The sequence below is a fragment of the Jaculus jaculus genome, chromosome 1, assembly GCF_020740685.1.
Source record: "Jaculus jaculus isolate mJacJac1 chromosome 1, mJacJac1.mat.Y.cur, whole genome shotgun sequence".
NCBI classification, from domain to species: Eukaryota; Metazoa; Chordata; class Mammalia; order Rodentia; family Dipodidae; genus Jaculus; species Jaculus jaculus.
This window is the reverse complement of record NC_059102.1, coordinates 336479436-336502381: the sequence shown is the minus strand read 5'-3', so window position 1 is coordinate 336502381 and position 22946 is coordinate 336479436. Positions and strand designations below refer to the sequence as shown.

Sequence of the window (22946 nt, the reverse complement as noted above, 5' to 3'; positions counted from 1 at the left end):
TTGAATTAAGTAGACCTGAATACTCATAAAATGAAATTCAGGGGTACTGTCTTACATGGATACTTGAATTGGACATTGTACACTGCCAGTGATGTATCTAAGAACAATTAGTGGGAACTTTAGCATAAAGCACAAAACAAACTTTCTAGAAGTGACACATCCAAATTAATATTATTCTTCAAAGCTCACACTGAGGAACCACTGAGTTTCAAAAACACTGATGTTGAAATATTGTTAGCATCTATCTTTTGAATCTGGTTTCTAAGATGGTATATGAGGCCCCTGAGAGGAATAAGTGTTATCACTAGGTCTTGTCCAATTTACAGACTATTCAAGAAAAAGCAGGCTAAATGTCCTTGTAGTTAGAGTTTATCTTCATAATTATTTTCATAATTCTCCCAAGTTTGATACATTTACTCAACAGATTTGGTCAGAAACATTATTACCAGAGTTCACAGAACAAAGCCATCTTTACAGAACTGTCCCACTGAAAATATCCAAAACATCACACTTTTGAACAGTGTCTAGCAAGTTACCAAAGGGTGACAAAATGTAGAAAATGCATTCTCATTGGAACATGGTTGGAAGGGTAATCAAAAGGGTGAAGGAGATAGACACAGAGGACACTCAACTCCTACCAAACCAGAGATCCAAAGACACAGGGGCTCCCAAGATCTCATCACTGAAACCGACCTAAAACAAACCCAACATGGTTCAGGGAATTTTGAGGAAGAAGGGGAGAAAAGGATGTCAGAGCCACACATTGAGTCATGAAACAGAGACACTGCCTCCTACCCATCACTGATGGCTAACCCCACAATGCACAACCCATATTCCCCAACAAGGAGGGTCCCTGCAGAGGGGGAGGACATGGAGGAGGCTAATGATGGTACCAATATGACTATATACACTGTGTACATAGCTAATAAAAAATTAAGTTTACCACAAACCTGCCAAAAAAAAAAATCCCTGCAAATTTTGAGCGATCAGGCTATAAAACCTAATGGTAAACTAAATTAGCCTAGATTTTTTTTTTTCCCTAAACATAGTACAGTCAAAAAACCCTGTGGGCTGGAGGGATGGCTTAGCAGTTAAGGTATCTGCCTACAAAGCCAAAGGACCCAGATTCTATTCCCTAGGACCCATGTTAGCCAGATGCACAAGGGAGCGCACATGTCTGGAGTTCGTTTGCAGTAGCTAGAGGCCCTGGCGTGCCCTTTCTCTCTCTCTCTCTTTCTCTCAAATAAGTAAATAAATAAAAATTTTAAAAACCCTGTGGTATTCTTTTTTTTTAATTTTTAATTTATTTATCTGAGAGCGACAGACACAGAGAGAAAGACAGACAGAGGGAGAGAGAGAGAATGGGCGCACCAGGGCCTCCAGCCTCTGCAAACGAACTCCAGACGCGTGCGCCCCCTTGTGCATCTGGCTAACGTGGGACCTGGGGAACTGAGCCTTGAACCGGGGTCCTTAGGCTTCACAGGCAAGCGCTTAACCGCTAAGCCATCTCTCCAGCCCCTTGTGGTATTCTTAATAAATACAAAACAACAGTGGTTGGAAGATGGCTCCGTTGGTAAACTGCTTGCCTTGAAAGCGGGAGGCCCTGAGCACATCTTCAGCATGTACGTAAAAAATCTGCTCACAGGATCACACTGTGAGGCAGAAACTGGAGGTTCCTTGTGGATTGCTGGCTAGCTGGTCTAGCTAAGTTGTTGAACTCTAGGCTCAGTGAAAGAGCCAGTCTAAAAAAGTACCAGGTGGAGAGCAGCTGTAGTGGTTTGATTCTGGTGTCCCCCCATAAACTTAGGAGTTCTCAATGCTAGGTCCCCACCTGATGACAACTTGGGAATTAAGCACTCCTGGAGGCAGTGCATTGTTAGGGGTGGGCTTATGGGTGTTAGAGCCAGCTTCCTCTTGTCAGTGTTGGGCGCACTCTCCTGTTGCTGTTGTCCATCTAATGTTGGCCAGGAGGTGACGTCCACCCTGTGCTCATGCCGTCATTTTCCCTTGCCATCATGGAGCTTCCTCGTAGCTACTCCTGGTCAGGTGTTTTCTGCCAGCAATACGAACCTGACCGCAACAGCAACTGAGGAAGACACTCGACGTCTGCCTCTGGTCTCTACCTGCATGCAAACATGTACATGCGCGCCTACATGCAAACAAGCATCTACCTGTGCCTTTCCACCACACACACATGTGCACACACACACAATAAAGTGTGCAAAGGCGGAGACGTGACACAGCCGGTGCTCTGTGGAGAGCCGTCTCGCGTGATGAGCGGACAGCGTGAAAAGACAGCCACACGCGCCATGCTGCTCTACAGCAAGCCTCTTCCCTCACGCTTCCAGAAGAATCAGGGTGGGTGGCAGTATGCCTGAATGTCAACTCTCCTTAGCCTCCAATTCCCACCACATTGAAGGTGAATTGCCTAAAACATGTGCTCCCAACAAGGACAGGAAATTTGATTTCGCTATGCTATTTTAAATATTTAACAAACTTTAGTACGTGGGCACCAACCAATCAGAACAGAGTTGACCAAAGGGCACCTACCCCAAACTGCCGTGGCTCTGCTGGCCGTTTCAGCTGTGAGCTCCACTCATGGGTGTCTTCAAAAGAAAAATCATGTCTGCCTCACATCAAAGTGTTTATTCCCTTGTCATATGCACTCAATAAGAAAGAGTATCTATTAAACTTATGTCTTAAAGAATCATATGCTTCAGAAAGAGTAACAAGTATAAATATGAATAAATTTTGTCCAAAAGACTAAAAGGAAAACGAGATCACTGCATTGCAGAGGGTCTCCTAAACCAGGCACAGTGGCCTGCGCGTACGTCCAACCCCTGAAGTTGAGGAAGGAAGACTGGAGACTGCGTGCGGGTCCAGGGGTATCTTGGGCAATATAGTGAGAACCTGTCTTAAAAAAAAATGATAAAAGGAGGGAGGCCTCCTGCTTTTTTATAAATAGAAAATTATATGGAATTTAGGTTCCATTAGAAGGAACTATGCCACATCCAGTAATGCTTACTAGCAGAACAAAAGTAGCAGGCTCATGGCTTCATATAGTCAGCAGGAGTTACAGTATCGCTCTAGAGAGCCAGCCGTCTTTGCTAGGTGGCTTTTTTCTACCTTGAGAGAGAGAGAGAGACAGATGCATACACTAGGTGTTTCAGAGCCCAGGTAGCTTCAAACCAGCACTCCTTCCACTCTCCTCTCTCTCTCTCCTCTTTCTGTCTCTTGTTCCTCTCTCTTCCCTCTCTTCCTCATCTTTCTGTCTTAGCTTTTGGAACAAGTAGTAGCCACAGGGAATTGTTTTTTTTTGTAATACAAGTCCAAGCATGTCCTTTCCTTGTACAAAACCTTTCATAAAGATACCCTTGTGCCTGAAATTGAAAAACTGATTCCTTGGCATAACTACATGATCTGAAATCATCAGCACTACATAATTCCCCAACCTCACGATGGCAGCTCTCCTTTCCACTGTCCTCAGGCCACACAGAAATGAGCTCTGCCATCTCCTGGTTGAGAGCATTCATTCTGTGTGAGGGTTTTGGGCTCCTCCCCTTTTATCCTACAATTTCAGTTCAACTATCATTTATTTAATTAATTTTATTTATTTATTTTTATTTGAGATAGAGAGAGAGAATAGGCACACCAAGGCCTCTAGCCACTGCAAATGAATTCCAGACACATGTGCCACCTTGGGCATCTGGCTTTTGTGGGGCCTGGAGAATCGAACCTGGGTCTTTACGCTTCATAGGCAAGCACTTTAACCGCTAAGCCATCTCTCCAGCCCTCAACTATCATTTTTTAAATATTTTTTTATTTTTATTTATTCGACAGAGAAAGAGGGAGAGAGAGAAAGAATGGGCACACCAAGGCCTCCAGCCACTGCAAACAAATTCCAGATGTGTGTGCCCCCTTGTTCATCTGACTAACATGGGTCCTGGGGAATAAAACCTGGGTCCTTTGGCTTTGCAGACAAACACCTTAACTGCTAAGCCATCCCTCCAGCCTCAACTATCATTTTTAAAGAAACATCCCTGAATCTTTAGTTATTTTTTCTTTATAATTATGAACTCATGGGTGTAAATATTTGATGGGTTTCACTCCATTTTTTATAATAGTAGCCTTTAAAATCAGTTCCATATTCATTAGCCAGTGATTTGCTCTGTTATTAAACTCCAAAGCTTCTTAACTATCTGAAACAGATTAAGTATTAATTTGCTTTAAGCACTTGGGACTAAAGTGTTTAAATATTGGATTTTGGGGGGAATTTTTTCAGATTTTGGAATATTTACATTTACAAAATGAGATATCTTGGGGAAGGGTCCAAATCTACATATAAAATTCACTTATATTTTATACATAGCTCATAACATAGTCTGAAGGTATTTTTATTGATCTCGTTTAGTGTGTTTGTTGTAACTGAGACCTAGCACATGAGGTCACATGTTGTGTTTTCTCTTAGTGGTATCATATTGGCTCAAAGTGTTGTAGAAAATGGAACAATTTGGCTTCGGTTTTTAAAATTATAATTAAATTAAATGCTCAGCCTTTATGCGATACTCTAGCTCATCTTGGGAGTATCTTGACCTACATTTGGGCCCATTTAGTTCTCAAATATATCTTGGCTTGTTTTAGTGGAAAAATGACCAAAACCTTAAGTTCAGGACTACACATTTTCAGTGCTATAGGGTGGCTGACAATGATCTAGACCTTTTCAGGGGCTGTATCTTTTTTTTTTTTTTTTTTTTTTTTTTTTTTTTGGTTTTTTTGAGGTAGAGTCTTACTCTAGTTCAGGATGACCTGGAACTCATGATGTAGTCTCAGGGTGGCATTGAACTCATGGTGATCTACCTACCTCTGCTTCCCAAGTGCTAGGATTAAAGGCATGCACCAACACGCCCAGCTCTCTGGGGCTGTATCTTGGAAATAGCTATACATTTGTATCTATAACATACATGTTACAAGTATACTTTATTCAACATTCTGAATCTTCAAAATAGGTCTATCGCAGTTACTTTCTTTTTTTTTTAAATTTTTTTGTTTATTTATTTATTTATTTGAGAGTGACAGAGAGGAGGAGGAGAGAGAGACTGAGAGAGAGAGAGAAAGAAAGAATGGGCGTGCCAGGGCTTCCAGCCTCTGCAAACGAACTCCAGACATGTGCGCCCCCTTGTGCATCTGGCTAACGTGGGTCCTGGGGAATCGAGCCTTGAACTGGGGTCCTTAGGCTTCACAGGCAAGCGCTTAACCGCTAAGCCATCTCTCCAGCCCCGTAGTTACTTTCTTGATGTTAGGACAAACAACTGCCCAGAAGCAGCTTAGGGGAGGAAATAGGTTATTTCAGGTTTACAGAATCCAGAAGAAACGCCATCAATGGTGGAAGAAGCTGGCTCACTTTTGTAGATGGATATCACAGAACCACCACCAAGCGGCCAGCCGTCATGAAAGCTGGAGCTCAGACTGGCTCTTTACACACCTTAGGGCTGCACTTGAGATTCACTCCCTAGTGACACACCCTCCTGCAGGGCTGTGCAGCTCAATCACAAATGCCTCAGGCTAGGAAGGACATGCATTTACATTCACACAGCCTCATTCCGTCATTGACTCCCACAACCTTTATCAACTTTAACAGGCTAGGAAGGACATGCATTTACATTCACACAGCCTCATTCCGTCATTGACTCCCACAACCTTTATCAACTTTAACTTTATCAAAAGCCCCGCGTCTCATCTGAGACTGTCTTTTCACTGTGAGCTCTGCATAAATCAAATCGCAGGTTGCATACTTCCAAGACATAATGGCACAGAATAAACATTCTCATTGCAAAAAGGCATAACAAGGAGAGACTGGACCAATGCAAAATCAATTATCAGCAGGCAAACATGAAACATCTTTAGTTCAGGTACGCCATCTGTAACCAGTGATTACCGTCCCTGGGTTTTAATTCTGCCCCTTCAGCTGGCATAAGCAGCCCAGGGAAAATTCCACCTTGCACCAGCAGCAATCCATGGCAGCTGTTCCACGGTCCTGGTTTATCTAAAACATCTTGGCAGAGTCCCTAGTGCAGCCCAACTACTTATACGAGTATCAGAAAGCGAGAGAGCGAGGATGAGCCAGGGCCCACTGTCCCCTCCTAAGGCCCTATGGTTTGACTGTACAATGTCCCCCATAGACACGATCATATCATGTTACTCTAACCAAACCCCTGAAAAGGAAAAAAAGAAATTCCAAGGAAGGAAAGTTTTATTCTAGCTTACATTTTTAAGGGTACACATTCTACCCTGGCAATCTAGGAAGGACTGACTGGCAGCAAGAGCAAGCGGCTGGCTGGTCACACCACCCTCAGTCAGCAAACAGAGAGCAGGAAGGAGGTGGAGCAATGTGACCTCAAGGACCACCCACAACAACCCACTTTTTCTAGCAAGGCTCTGCTTTCTAAAGCTCTGCAATTTTCCCAGCCAGTGAAGCAAGCTGGGAATTACCTGTGCATTATTTCATTTTCAAGCCACAGCAGGTATCTCCAAGGTGTAATGCAATGAATACTCCGAATTTCTACATAATGACGCATACACCATGGCCCACTAAACCATCTCTAGATCTGTGAGCTTCAAAATCCCTTTCTCCATAACTGTGCCTGCTCTGGAAGTTCATCTCAGTATACCTGAAGCTGTCCACTGGAAGCATAATGGTTAGATCTGGGGCTGTGTATACCTATAATATCTATAGACATTCAAAGTTAGGTTTCATAAAAGTTGCACCAGTTTTAGCTGCACCAATTAACTTATGAGCATGTCTCCCTACACCTTTGACAAAATAGATAGCAGAATGTTTTCTAGAGCTGTAGAGATGGCTTTGTGGTTAAGGTACTTGCCTTCAAGGCCTAAGGACCTAGGTTTGATTCCCCAGGATCCAGATAAGCCAGATGGACAAGGTGGTACATGTGTCTAGGGTATGGTTACAATGGGTGGATGCCCTGGTGTGCCCATTCTCTCCCTCTCTATTCCTCTTTCTGTAAGTAAAAATAAAATATTTAAAAAATATCATTTGATTTCCCAAATATTTACATGTAAATTAGCTAACTAAAATTTGGAAGTAATCATTTTCCCCCTCAGGCTGATCCTATGATCTTCAATTTATCTTTGATGTTTTATAGACTTACTACAAAATTTTAAAGGTGTGTATTTCTTTTTATTGGCCTGTTTAATGTGTTCTGCATCTGTTGTGACATAGCAGTTATTATTTCTGGAAATTTCCCAGTCGTTACTTATTTAAATAATATCTTCCACTGACTAAACAAACTGAAGGTCCAACTGAACCTTCAATACAAGTTTCATTATGAAAAGTGCCCCACAGTTTCCTTTTAATTTTATTTTTTCATTTCACAATTCATCTATTAGATACTATTCATATATTATAATAAAAGGAAAAATTATATATACTTATAATATCATGTATGATACATATGCATTGTGGAGTGATAAAAATAAAGATTATTAGCTAGCATCTCATATACTTACTTTCTTGTAATGAGGACATCTAGATCTACTTTCTAGGTGATTTGATGGTAGTGACAGTCACCATGATCTGCATCAGATCTCAGAAACTCACTCTTCCTAACTGAAACTTTCTGTTATTTCACCAGCTTCTCCATGAGTCTGACAATCCCAGCCCCTATTTTCTGCTTTTCTTTGATGTTTGTAGATTGTGCATATAAGTGGAATCATGTGGTGTTTGCATTTCTGTGCCCTGTTTATTTCTTTTCTTTTTCTTTTTTCTTTTTCTCTTTTTAAATGGGTGCACCAGGGCCTCTAGCCTCTGCAAACAAACTCCAGATGCTTGAGCATCATGACTTATGTGGGTACTAGAGAATCAAACCTGGGTCCTTGGGTTTCACAGACAAGTGGCTTGAGCACTTGGCCATCTCTCCAGCCCCAAGACTAATTTTTCTTTTCCAGTTTTTTGAGGTAGGTTTCACTCTATCCAAGGCTGACCTGGGATTTTCTATGTAGTCTCAGAGTGGCCTTGAACTCACAACAATTCTCCTACCTCTGTGTCCAGAGTTCTGGGATTAAAGGTGTGAACCTCCATGCCTGTTTATTTCTTAATGTCCTCCAAGTCTACTCACACTGCCACAAATGCCAGTATTTCCCTCTTCCTGAAGCTGAAGAGTATCTATCATATCTATGCATGTACATACATTTACATATGGTAGAAATATATATATGTATGTATATATTCATATACATGTGTATTTTACATTTTCTTTACCCTTTCGTTTATGGGTTAACTGTATCTGAGCTATTGCAATAATGCTGAAAAAATTTTTGGAATGTAGATATGTTTTCCACATGCTTATATTAAACCTTCTGGGTATATCACTAGGGGTGGGATTGCTCAATCATATGGTATAGCTAGTTTTAAATTTTGAAGAATTTCTGCTCTATAGTCATAAACTCTGTATTAGTTTAAAGTCTCACCAGCACTGTGTCATTTCTTTTGCCACATTATAACTAATGCTTATTTCTCATTTCATTAATAGCCATTCTCATAGGTCTAAACTCTTATCTCATGGATTTGATTTGCATGTCCCTAATGGTGACTCATGTTGAGCATTTTTCCACATATGTGTGGTCCATCACCTTTTTGGCAAATGTCTATTGCAATGACTAATTATTGTTAACTTGACTAGATTTTGAGTCACCATGTAGACACACCTCTGCTTGTGTCTATGAGAGTGTTTCCAGAGAGATTTAACTAGAGAGGAAAGAGCCACTCTGAATGTGGGAAGAACCATCTCATCGACTGGGGTCCTGGATAAAAAGGAACAAGAGAGCTGAGCACCAGCACTCACATTCATGTCTTTATGTCCTGAGTGTGGACGTGATTGACCAGCTGTCCCCTGCTCCTCCTGCCGTGATTCCAATTGAACCCTTCTTTCCTTAAGTTCATTTTGTTAGGCATTCTGTCATAGAAACAATAAAAGTAATGAATATATCCCCTCAGGCCTTTGCCCATTTTAATTGGATTGTTTATTTCTTGCTACTAGGATGAATTCCTTATGCAGTTAGGTGGACACTAATCCCTTCTTGGAACCCTGGCCAGCTCCCATTCTGTCCATCACTCTACTGGCTGTTTCCTTCACTGATCAGGAGTTTTTGTTTTACATGGTGCTGCTTTGACTAGGTTAGCTTTTGTTTCCTATGCTGTTTCTGTTTCCTGTTCAGAAATAATTGCACAGGCCAATGTCATGGAGTTTTTACTCTATGCTTTCCTTGATGGATTGTAGTTTCAAGTTTTATGTTGACATCTTTAATCCATTCTGAATTGATATTTTACATGGTGTGAAGGTTTAATTTCTTTAACATGTAGATGTCCATTTTCTTAAGACCCAACAGTGAAAGGCAGGCCCTGGTCCCACTGTGTCGTGCCTCAAATGACCATGAATAGGCAGGTTTCTTTCTGGGCTATCTGGTTCCATTAGTTTGTTTCCTTTTTTCTTTGTTTTTTGAGGTAGGGTCTCACTCTAGCCCAGACTGACCTGGAATTCACTCTTTGTTTGCTGGGTGGCCTTGAACTCACAGCAATCCTCCTACCTCTGCATCCTGAGTGCTGGGGATTAAAGGTGTGCACCACCATGCCCTACTGTTTCTTTCTTTCTTTTGAGACAGAATTCACATATTCCAGGATGCCCTTAAACTCATCCTGTAGCTGAGAATAACCTTGGGCTTCTCTGATTCTCCTGCCTTTCTCCCAAGGGCTTGGATTATAAGCATCCACCACCATGCCCAGCTCCATGTGGTTTTGATTATTATAGTTTTGTAGTATATTTTGACTCCACCTTTGTATCATATTTTTATTGTGTTTTCCACATCTTGCCACTCTTTTGTATTTTTCACATCATACTCTCAATAATTTTAAAAATATATTTTAGTTATTTTAGGAAGAGATAGAGAGAAAGAGGAAGGGAGGGAGGGAGGGAAGAAGGGAAGGAGGGAGAGAGAGAATGAGTATGCCAGGGCCTCTAGCCACTGCAAACAAACGCTGGATGCATGCACCACTTTGTTTATCTGGCTTTACATGGATATTGGGCAAGTGAACCCAAGTCATTAGGTATTGCAGGCAAGTGCCTTAGGCACTGAGAAATCTCTCCAGCTGCAGTAATTTTAGAGTTATATTTTAACCTGTTAATGCTCTTTTACTTTTCTCATTTTTATTTATTTTTATTTTATTTTTATTTTTATTTATTTATTTTTTTGAAGAAGGGTCTTACTCTGGCCCAGGTTGACCTGGAATTCACTATGTAGTCTCAGGGTAGCCTCGAACTCATGGTGATCCCCCTACCTCTGCCTCCTGAGTGCTGGGATTAAAGGCGTGCACCACCATGCCTGGCACATTTTTTTATTTGCCTATATATTTGCAAGCAGAGAGAGAGAGAAAAAGTGATATGCAATGAGACAGAGACAGCGTAAGCAAGAGAGAGAATGGGCATGCCAGGGCATCTACCCACTACAAACCAACTTTAAACACATGTGCCATTTTATGCATCTGGCTTTGTGTGGGTACTGAGGAATCAAACCCGGGTTGTGAGGTTTTGTAGGTGGATACCTCAGCTGGTAAGCCATCCCTCTAGCCCCACTTTTCTTTTTTTTTTTTTTTTTTTAAATATTTTATTTATTTATTTGAGAGCGACAGAGACAGAGAGAAAGACAGATAGAGGGAGAGAGAGAGAATGGGCGCACCAGGGCTTCCAGCCTCTGCAAACGAACTCCAGACGCGTGCACGCCCTTGTGCATCTGGCTAACGTGGGACCTGGGGAACCGAGCCTTGAACCGGGGTCCTTAGGCTTCACAGGCGAGCGCTTAACCGCTAAGCCATCTCTCCAGCCCTAGCCCCACTTTTCAATCTATGAGCTGAACTTTGTGCTTCAGTGGTTATATTTTTCACTGGTAGATGGTCAACTCATAGTTGCAGTAATGTTTCCACAAGTTTTAGTCTGGTTTTAGCTGGCATGCAGAATAATTTTGGTTTGCTTTTGCATCTCATGTGCTGTGTTTCCTTGAGTTAGGTTTGAGTCGCACTTTTGTATTTGGATCATATTTGGATCCTGGAGCTGAGAAGACTGCTGTGTGCCAACTGACAAGAGCTGCTGACCTGGAGGCACGCTGGCTTCCGTGAGCGGCGCCACCTAGAGGTGACACTCCCAGCTAAGAGGCAGGCAGGCCAGGACTCAGCACTGTATGTGCGTTTGTCTCCAAGCTCACTTACATTTCCTTAGTGTTCTAGTTTCAGCTTATAGCACGTTTATTTCTACGTTATTTACCACTGGATCTTATCTAGCTATGCTAATCCATCAGTACCTTAAATATCTTTGTGGCAACTGATTCAGATCCACCTCCCCCCTCAAAACTAGGTCTCTGAGAGAGAAAGAGGCAGTGGTGGTTAAATGAAAAAAGAAAGGGAGAGAAAGAAGAAACCTGGAAGTTCCAAGGTCAAATGACCAGCAGCACAGGCCTTTGCAAAGGTTCAAACGGAGGAGAGAAACTTTCCACACGCTCACCAGCAGCTCCTTCAGAAGTGAGTTATCCACCCGAGGTCATGAGTGAATGTGACATTGTCTGCCAAATATTCCAGAGCTGTATAGTCTATTTGTAACTATGAATTTATAGCATCCCCAAAACATTAAGCTAAAATCTAGTGTGAAAATGGTTTAGGGGGTTGGGAGGATAACTCAGGGAGGAAGGTGCTTGCTACACAAGCATGAGGAGCTGAGTTCAGGTTCACAGCACCTATGGGAAATCAGACACAGCTGTGCACTTCTGTAATCCCAGCTTCCCACAGTAAGGCAGAAACAGAAGAATTGCCAGAAGCTAACAAGCCAGTTAGCCTGTCAAACAGCAAAGAGAGACCGTCTCAAAAGAGGTGTGAAGGGGGCTGGAGAGATGGCTTAGCAGTTAAGTGTTTGCCTGTGAAGCCTAAGGATCCCAGTTTGAGGCTCGGTTCCCCAGGTCCCACGTTAGCCAGATGCACAAGGGGCGCAAGCATCTGGAGTTCGTTTGCAGTGGCTGGAGGCCCTGGCGTGCCCATTCTCTCTCTTCTCTCCCTATCTGCCTCTTTCTCTCTCTGTCACTATCAAATAAGTAAATAAAAATAAACAAAAAAATTTTTAAAAAACTTTTTTAAAAAAGAGGTGAAGGCAACACCAAGATTGTGCTGTGACCTCCACATATGTGCTGTGACACTCAGGCACCACACCCACACACAAATGTGCACATACATGCACACAGACATATACACACAGAGAGGGAGGTTTTATAAAGAAAGAAAAAAATGGTTTAGAACCATGGACTTCTATGGGATATGAACTGAGGCAATCAAAAGCTGGCCCTAGTGACAATCACAACATAGGGCACAGGAGGAACTGAAGCAGGAAATTGTTCATGGCAAGGAGAATAATTTGAGGATATAATGTAAGACAATCAAATACAGTCCAAATATTCCAAGGACTCTGCCCCTCCCTTGAGAGTTTATGCCTGAGATGCTGTATGAAGGGAGAGAAATGGAAAGGAAGTTTGAATTAGCAAACTTTGAATAGACCAAATGGAAGCAAATGGTTGGCCTGAGCCATCCAACTGAGAAGTTCATGCCAAGCAATCCACGTGCAGGGCTACTTCCTTAATCACTGACTTCTTACATTGTGCTCCGTTGAAGGGCATTAAATCTACCTTAGCAGTCTAGGTCGCTCTTCTTCCAGAATGTAGGCCACCTTCCTGGAGGTCCTCTCTGGTACCACAATGCCATAAAGGCAACATAAATCTGTACCATCCATAGGTCAGGGAGACAAGTATGAGTCCCTCTGTGGGGCTTATATGCAGCACACTTCAGGATGGAAAGGAAATGCCAGATGACCACACACTTGTCAATTGATGGAGAAACTAACTGATGCCTTTTGTGCATAAATAAACCATTTGTGGCAGAGAGGCTAAAATGAGCAGTGCTCCTGGCCAGACATAGCCTCTGAACTCACATACCTGGGTTAGCATTACCAACCAATCTGTTTGCTGAGACAACCCGTTGAATGCGATCAGATATGCGTCTTATTCAGATTTTTTTTTTATTAGACATTCTCTAGAGCAGCACCTCTTGATGGAATGGTATTTTCCACAGCTGATGATTAATTTCTATGATTTAAATAAAACAAGCTATTTCTATCAGTGCAGTATAAGGGCCTTGGAAGGAAAACTTCTCTAAGTTTTGGAGGCAGCATTATCCTGACACCGAGCAACAGAGGGAAAGAAAGTGCAAGGAAGGAAAGTTACAGACAAGTACTTCTTGGGATCCTATGTGTAAAATCCTCAATAAAATTAATACAACCACAAACAAAGAAGAAAGAGGCCTCACAGATAATATGGAATTAGTGCTGGAAATGCAGGGCTTATGAAAGATCAAAAATTTAATCAAACAATATAATTTTCCCTATTAACATGTTAGAGGGAGAAAACACATGACCTTACAAATGGATGTAGGAAAAGCATTTGAAACATTGAAGTCTATCCATAATAAAAGTCCCAGCAAACCGGGGCCAGAACAGAGTTCCCTTAACCTAGTAGAGTACGTATATAAGAATCTGAAACTGTCACCATATTTAGTAAGGAGACTGTTATATTTTTTCCACAGGGATCAGTAAGAAGGCAGGGCTCTCCACTCTCCTCTCCTGCTCAGTGGAGTACAGAGCTCCAGCCAGTGCCGGAGGACAAGCACGTGAGCGCTCGGAGCAGAGGCAAAGCTGCCGTGCCCAAGGGTCCTGGTCTGCATCAAAACTACCCCGAGGGACTTATCAAAAGAAGCCCCTGAAAGTGAGGAGCGAGCAAAGCTGTGAGGCATGTGTCTATGCACAAGAAGCAACGCAGCATACCTGCATGCTAGCCATGAACACTGGACACAGATAATGTAAGGAGCCATTTACGATGGCTCTAAAATATTATATACACCCCAGGTTGAACCTAACAAACATACAGGCTGGAACCCCAAAACATGGGAGTGAGGAGTGAAAGGGGAGCTACCTAAGTGAGTCAGAGATCTAGAATTTTGAACTTACCAACTGTCCCCAAGTTGATGGGTGGAATCAAAACATATCCCAGAGCTGGGCGTGGTGGCGCATGCCTTTTATCCCAGCACTCGGGAGGCAGAGGTAGGAGGATCGCCATGAGTTCAAGGCCACCCTGAGACTACAGAGTTAATTCCAGGTCAGCCTGGACCAGAGTGAGACCCTACCTAAAAAAAAAAAAAAAAAAAAAAAAAAAAAAAACATATCCCAATCAACAGCTCAGCAGGAATTTTGTAAATAAATGTTAGGCTAATTCTAAATTTTATGTGGAAAGCAAATGACCTGAAAAACAATGTTGAAAAAGAAGAACAATTGAGAGAACTCACACTATCTGACTCCATGAATTACCCTGGAGCTATCTAGAGTATGGCAGTATGGTGTGAGTGAAGTCACACTTGCAAAATAATAGAACAAACTAGCCTAGAAGTAGACCAATAGAAACATGGTAGACAGACTTTCAGTACAAATGCAGGGCAATTTAATGGATATAATCTCTCCCTCTCTCTCTCTCTCCCTCTCTCTCTCTCTATGTGGTGTGTGTGTGTAAAATTTTAACCCATATCTCATATCTTATACAAAAATTATCTTGAAGTAGTTCAAGGGCCTAAATGTAAAATATAAAATTACACATATTATTTTTTAAAAAAAAGAAAACAAGAGAATTTCCATGATTTGGGGTTAGGAAAACTATTCTTACATAAGATATGATGAACCTGATCTACAAGAAAAAAACCAATCAACCATGCTTCACCAGAGCTGAATTTTTCTCTATAAAAGGTAGCAAAGAGAATCAGACCACCTACAGACAACGCCTGTGCATCACAAATCCAGAATTCCTATATCTTTAATTTAAAAAGAATTCTCAGAACCACCAATTAGAAAATCCATTTTTAAACAAACCAATAAAGATTTGAGCAGATATTTCAGTAAAAATGTACATGTCATATAAGCCCATGAAAAGATGTTTAACATCTTAAAATGAGAAGCCATCTCGCACATCATAATAGCCCAGAAATAAAAGCAAAAACAAGCAAACCTTTCACAACAGCAGGCTTTAGCAAGAGTCTAACTAGGGCTCCCATACACTGTTGGTGGGGATACAAAATGGCAAAGCCATTCTGGAACAAACAGGAAATTTCTTACAAAGTTGAATACACATTTGCCATTTGATCTACAATCCTACTTGCTACATATTCATCCTAGAGGGGAAAAAATATTTTTTTAAAAAATATATATTTTATTTATTTATTTATTTATTTGAGAGAGAGAAAGAGGGAGGGAGAGAGAGAGATAATGGGCACAACAGGGCTTCCAGCCACTGCAAATGAACTCCTGATGCATGTGCCCCCTTGTGCATCTGGCTTATGTGGGTCCTGGAGAACCTAACTGGGATCCATTGGCTTTACATGAAAATGCCTTAACCGATAAGCCATCTCTCCAGCCCAGAAAAAAATCTTTTATTCACCCAAATATCGGTGCTTAGTGCACATTCTATTTACAAGAGTTACCAAAAATGGAAAGCACCCTGAATGCTCTTCCATGGTGAATGAATCAACAAACTTTAAGGTAATAAAATACTTCTTGGTGATAAAAAGAAGTGAATTATCGACACACACATGAACCACAAATGTCTCATCCAAGTGAAAGAAACCAGACACAAAGGATTGTTGGCCATGTGGTTTCATGAATATGACATTCTGGAAAAAGCAAGAACAAAGAAAAAAAACAGATAAGTAGGCCCGGGGGACAGATGTAGGAGATTGATCACAGGATAGAATATTTTTGGGTGAAGAATCTGTTCTATATCTAGATTGTGGTTGGGGTTACAACTCTAAATATCAAAGCATATAGTGACCTGAATTTATGAAAATGACATAAGGAAATACATCATTTTGTAAGTGAACTTAAAATGACTAATAAAAGTATTCCAACAAATATATACATATATATATATACATATATATACGTATACATACATATATATTTATATGTATGTATACGTATATATATGTATATATGTATGTATGTATATCACACCCCAAAGAACAGGGAACTTATATCTTTTTGCAATAAGTAGGCTTTACAAGCATACAGGAAAAGAAATAACGATGTATCGTTTAGTCTTTCACTATTTAGACCTCGAAAAAGTTGCTGGATGGCTTTCTACATTAGTACTCAATTCACCTTGGCCTCGAGGATTTCAAAAGCACAAAAATAGCATAATGGGAGCTGCAAACACTTAGATCCTGTGCTGTCTCGTGACCCTCAACCACAGTTCCATCAGCTCTGCTACACTTGCCTAAGCTCGGAGTTGGCTTGTCTCACGAGAGGGAGAAATGGCAAGGACAGCACACTCAGAGATGAGCACAGAGAAAGACTTCTCCAAGGTCCATTCCATGAAGTGCAGAGTGCCCCCACCCCCTCTAGCCCAGGACTTCTTTTAAGAAAAAGAGTGCCGCCCACTGAAAGCACTGCACAGGATATATTAAGTTCAGCCTGTAAATGGAAAGAGAATTAGGAACTGAAATACAAGGATATAGATGGTGCAAAGCAACTAGCAGGAAACTGTCAAGCTATCCATTTCTCAATCCCTTCATAAGAGCTGTTGGGGTCCCTAATGTTGTACGGTTTTCTGTTTTACTCTTGCATCTGTAAACTGTGCTGCCCACAGTCCAGAACCTTCAGCCACTCTGAGGAAGGCATCTGATTTAGTAGTATGAAATCCTCAGGGCTATACATGATCTTTGAAGTCTGTGGTCCATAAGAGGTGGTTTATCAGCCAGTGCGGAGCTATGGCACGGAGCCTTCACTGATGCCACTCTGGTTCCATATTTGAATCCTTACTTCGCACTTCTCATCTTCATATCATGGCAGCAGCCAGGGAAGATGGCACAGTAGAGCCTTTGACTATCTTGAAACAAGAAACTTACATGAAGAGATATGAACACCTTTAAGTCTCCTCCGCCGTACATCTCCTCTCCTCGGGAGACTGGACACAGAGAGCTCCAGACATGCAGGCATTGGTGTGCAGCTGACAGGCTGAAGCCTGATACGCTGTTTCTTCTTGATGCCTGACTGGCTGGGCCTCTGTGGATGGTACAACGCTGCTTAAGTGTCAACTAGTGCTCAAGTTTAAGACCCTATTAATGTGTGAGCAGAGTGGATGAATCATGTGTTCCTGGATGGAAATCAGAGATAATGATGAAGGCATTAAACAAATTATACACAAATTATGCAAGGCTTCATTTCTTTATCCTCAGCCATCTGATGAGACAATTATTTCCAATTTCAGGGATTGTTATTCCCACTATGCAGGAGACTGAGTGAATATAATTTCTGTTTCCACTACAGAGGTGAGAAAAAAATGAACTCATAAATGTGGAAATGTTTAGAAAAAAATGATACTACATAGATGCAAGATAATATTTTTGGCATGTGTGCAGTGCACTGAGTGTATGTTGCAGCATGCATGTGTGTGTAAACAGGTGCCTGTGCCCATGTGCATGCATGTGGAAGCCAGAGCTGAACATGGGTGTCCTTCTCTGTCATTCTCACACTTTGTGATTCTCACTGAATCCAGAGCGGGAGTTTTCAGTCAGACTGGCTGAGCTGAAAGCCTCAGCCATTCTCCTGGGTTTCCATTCCCTGTAGGTCTGAGAGTCAGGCATGCCTGGCCATGCACAGCTGTTTACATGGGTGCAGGGGACTGAACTCAAATCATTTCAGGTCCTCATGCTTGCATGGAAAGTGCTCGTAACCAGGGAGCCATCTCGCCAACCCTAAGATAATATTTTTAATAGACACTGCTGATACTCTCAAATGCCAGCAGAAGATCCCATGGATAGGTAATTTTCTACTGTGATGGAGAGTGTGAGCAGTAGCGTAGGAACGGTGGTTCCGCCCTGGTGCATTGCATGTGTGATGGAACAAACAGATACAGCAAGTTAAATCATCAAGATACACCATCCACAGAAAGCTTTGGTTTTTGCAGGCACACCACAGAAAGATGTCATAGAAAACATTTTGATGATGAAGACTTGCAGTTCTTAAAATTCAGCCACTTCTGCTGCGAATGCCTTTGCTAGGTACAGGGGTCTTTCTGAAATGATTAGTCACAAGTAATAAAAACACAAAATGCAAAGAGAAATGAACTCACATTGGCTAACTGAGCATCTGTACTGCCCTAATAATCAAGACCCATAGAATAGTTAATCAAGTGTATTTAGACTCCTTGGTACATCTGAGCCCCTCACATCACACCTCTTACATCACATTCCTTAATCACACCCCTTCCATCACACCCCAGCACCACATACATCACACTCCTCAGACCATATATCTACTCCGTACATCACACTCCTTACTTCATGCCCTCACAGCAAAATTAAACACATGAAAACCTCTTCAGTACTTTGAATGATGTATCTTAATTTTTATACTCATTGTTTTATGGTTTGGTTTCAACTTTCTAATACAGAGACCTTCTTGGTAGCCCAAGCTATCTTGGAACTTGCTATGTAACACAGGCTGGTCTTAAACTAAAGGCCATCCTCCTGCCTCAGCCTTTCAATTTCTGGAACTACAAACTTGAATCAGCACGCCTATCTTACTCTTTCTTTCATTATATTTTTAACTTTGTTTTATAATTCTATTGCCTTATCATTCCAGTGTGAATAGATTAGGTATTGCTATCCATCTTTAAATAATATTTAGTATAGGTCGCCATTTTGTATGAATGGTTGACCCCCACATGCTGGCTGATTCTTCAGAATAAATGCTCTTTGTTTTTACATAAAAAACAAAAATAATAATAATAATAATATTTAGTATAATAAAATTTTTGGATTAAATATATGGAATTATTAGAACTTCAATTAAGAGGTCCCTAAAGGCTATGTCTTTAAACATCCTATCACATACTTACTATATGCTAGACAACTATTATAATGATCTCATTTAATATTTATAGTTATAAGAAGAAAGCTTATTAACCCATCCCACATGTGGGGAGCAGGAGATAGCATTTCAACAATTCTCTTGATGTCTTGCTGCAATTGATGAGTACTGGGTCCGAATTCTTCCTCAAACCACCTGCTTTTTCCTTCTTCTTGTCTATGACCTGCTGTATGTGGCAGGGAGCCCTAGTACAACAAATTTTTGGATAGCTCTGGATAAAAATATTTGGATTCCAAATCACTAATTACAAAAAATTAAAATGAACTATAAATAAGCCAAGATATCTTTTGTTATCAGCAACCACATCTTGATCCTATACTTGTTCTTGAGTATATACCTATTTTTCCAGATCATCCTGAATATTGGTGGGTGTCTTTTTTGTTTTTTTTGAGACAGGGTCTCACTACGTAGCCCAGACTGGTCCTGAATCCATGGTCATGGTCCTCCTGCCTCAGTCTCCCATATAGTAATCCCACAGTTATCCTTCTGCGTCTGCTGTTCTCTTGACCCCCATGTAGCCACCTAACATCTTCCTTTCTCTTAAATAAAATACTGCTAGAACTTCTCAAATGTTACATCATTTTTGAATGAGGTCCCAGAATGCTGTCTAACTCTTCCAGATGATTTTAGCCTAAAAAAGTTTCATGCAGATGATATCCACCACTCTTCTAATTCTTAAAAAAAAAATTCCAAGCAATTCCTACAGGCTGTTATTCTTGTGAAAATCTCTGCCTGGAAAAAGTAGCTGCAGAAGACTTGACTAAACTGTGAAAAGGAAAGTTTATGCCATTTTTACATATGATTTTTATACGATATAATTTAAGCTTACCCAAAAACTACATGTAATTATCCCAAAGCATTGTACCTTGGTGATAATTGCTGCTTGGTTACAGCTTCTGTTAGTTCCTACACAAAGGATCCCACCACCACTTCTCAATAGGCGCAGTGAAGTCACACACACAGGATTCTTGTTTCCTACTTGTGGTAGGAGAAAGGCAAGGTCAGTCTACAAGGTCTGTACCAAGTACCAAGTATTCCAGATGATAGGTTGGCACAGTAGAATGGTGCTATGTGGCAATTGAAAGAAGGAGACAGCGTCACTGATAAGTTTTCTGAGGCTGTCCCACTCTGCCACACTTGTCACTGTGGAAATATTCTACTGGACTCCAGGGGTCTTTTCATTCGCTCATTTCTTGGTGTATGTTCATGCTCCTAACACCTGAAAGATGATCTCTCCAGTGGCGGACATGGCCAGCCTCTCAGCCTCTCTGTCCATCCTCAGCAAAGAGGGCTCCTAAAGGGCTAACTCCACATTCTAGTGCTCAAGAGGACACCATAGTAATCAGAAACAAGCTGGTACTGGATGGCTGTTTTATATACTGAATTGCTCCCCAGAGTATATTATGCCCTTCCAAGTAAACAATAAGCCAAATAAACTCATAATTCCAAAAGCAAGAGTAGAGATTAATTAACAATTTGACTTTTGAAGAAATTCCTTGTTGAAAAAAGCAATGCAACATAATTCCAAGAGCACATCATCCTTAGGTGCATGCACGGCAGTCACACCTATGGATAAACGTGAAAAGCAAAGTCCTAATGTAAAATGATGATTGTGCAGCCATCTTTGTCCTATTACTCATCAGCTGAATCCATTCAGCACTCAGAAATACCAGTTAATTAATTAATTAATGCTGCACACTAAAATAGACCTTGCTATCTTTAATATTTGCAGGATAGTGCTTTTGATAAGCTCAACTGACATTTCTAAGGCCACAACAATATTTGTATGTGGTATGAAGTCTTATACAGATACATAATTTTCAAACAAATTAATTGTTTGAAACTATGGAAATAAACTGTGCAAATGCAAAAGGAACCCCAGGTTTAATCCCAAAATTTTCATTTAAGTTATCAAAGTTCCTCTCCCTGCACATTGCCAGCAAGATTCACTAAGGAAATAGTTAAGTGTCTCTCTAACTTATAAACACACATGTGCATCTGTGCATGAGCATCTTGATTAGAGGATGAACCTCATGAAACCAAAGCAAACAGTTAACTTAGCAGCATCCAAAAGCAATGGAGTTCATAGATACATAGGTTGGTCAGTTTTGCACTGCCAGAAGTAACATATCACACAATAACCAACAGCCTGATATAGCACGCCTGTCATGCAAAGCATTCCCAAGCTAATGTGCAATTTATTCCACTGTTGCAAAGTCACGGAGAACACTCCAGAAACTAACCTTCCACAGGAACATGCAGTCAGTTTAATTATGGACTTGTCTATAATGAAAACTCTACCTCAAATACCTGTTTGAAAATCTACTCAGCATGCTCTAGAAGTTTTGAAAACAAATGAAGACATTACTGCAAAGGGACTTACAGTAGAAGTTCCTCTTGGCTCGTGGGTTCATCATTTGGTGGTGTTTTCATCGGGAGTCATCATGCTTTTGATCTTGAACACTGTTCTTCCTCCAAGGTTTCGTGTTTACAATTTCCCAAACAGAGTCACTTGTACCAACAAGCCATCGTCCCATACTGTTTTCCTTTCTGAAAATGTTATCCTGTAGATCGATTTCCTGTCCAAAAACGCTCAAAATGAACAAACGCTGCTCTTTAGTGAGATGGGCTAATCAAACCCTTTTCTTACGGTTTGATCCAGGAAGGAAATTCCTGATTAAAATGAGAAATCATATCCAAGTTGATCCAGAGAACTTGAGAGACAGGCGCTTCTTCCTTGTGAGTGAGGATCTCAAGGCTGCTGGCATCACTCATTCTTGCTTGCTTGTGGCTGGCATACTACTTGAGCCCAAACCATCCATGTGCTGTGTGCTGTTTAAAGACCCTCCCAATTGCCACAGTAACACAATCCCCACTATATTTTCAAATCAGGCTTAGTGTGCTTTGAAGTACATAATGCTTTCCATTCCTAAAAGGACAAAGAGATCTACATTGTCAAAGTTTATTTTTAAGCTCATGTGCTTGCTAAGTGCAGTGGCAAGCAGACTTTCTGTGCCTGGCGTACCAATGCTGGAACCTATTAATACAAACAGAGGAGTCGTTGGCTAGGTTCCATAAAGGCTTTAATTTCTCTTAGTCATTGTATCTAGATTTCACTGATTATGATTATTTTTAATAAGGAATGTAAATGAGTTTCTAAATGAGTTTCTTTGTATCGTATCAGTAGAGAAGTGATATAAGAAAAGCAAAATGTAAGTGGGAGGTTTCAAGTAGCATTTGTTGAGCTAAGAAAACAACTAAAGATAGATGCTCCTGGAAGGAGCTTGAGTGATATTTGGAGACCATAAAATGATGGCAAACTTTAAATAAAGTAGTGGAAGATAAAGAATGAAAGAGAGAGAGAGAAGAGAGGACAGAAAGAAAGGGACATCAAAAGAGAGAGAAAGAGAGAGTGTGTGTGAGAGAGGTGGATGACTATTGGCAGTCATTCCTAACATACTTTCTTATTGTTGGGAAAGCAAATTGCTCTGGTTTGTATAACCCCCTACCAGTCTGCTCAGCCCACCAAAATTAGCCCGCATGTCGTCTAATACCAGACTAAGACTTGTGGAAACACATTATTGCTCTATTAAAGCCGTAACAAAATACAGCTGAGTAGTGAGCATGAGACAGTAGGTGACCCTGGGGTCAAGCAGTCTGTGTTGTGAAGTTTCCAGCCCAAATCCTAAACATCTGGTCCCGATATGGTAATAAATGTGATAATATACATTAAATACCAGCATTAAGTAACTTAATCCTTCCATCTGACTGCAACAATGAACGCTTTTGAATCTTTCTTGCAAGAAAAATGTGCTATTTTTATTCACACTTTAAGTGTCTTTTGTGCACCCGTGTGTGCAAACATGCACACCTACAGTT

At 41.0% G+C, this 22946-nt stretch overlaps 1 protein-coding gene across 1 annotated transcript in view; it reads right to left on the bottom strand.

Moving 5' to 3' along the window:
• Positions 1 to 21706, bottom strand: part of Kcnk2 (potassium two pore domain channel subfamily K member 2) — a 220343-nt gene extending 198637 nt beyond the window's left edge. Inside the window, exon 1 of the mRNA XM_045142318.1 lies at positions 21451 to 21706. Coding sequence (XP_044998253.1) covers positions 21451 to 21484 — 34 coding nt within the window. The 5' untranslated portion in view covers positions 21485 to 21706. The remainder of the gene's footprint in view (positions 1 to 21450) is intronic.
• Positions 21707 to 22946: the final 1240 nt, after the last annotated feature.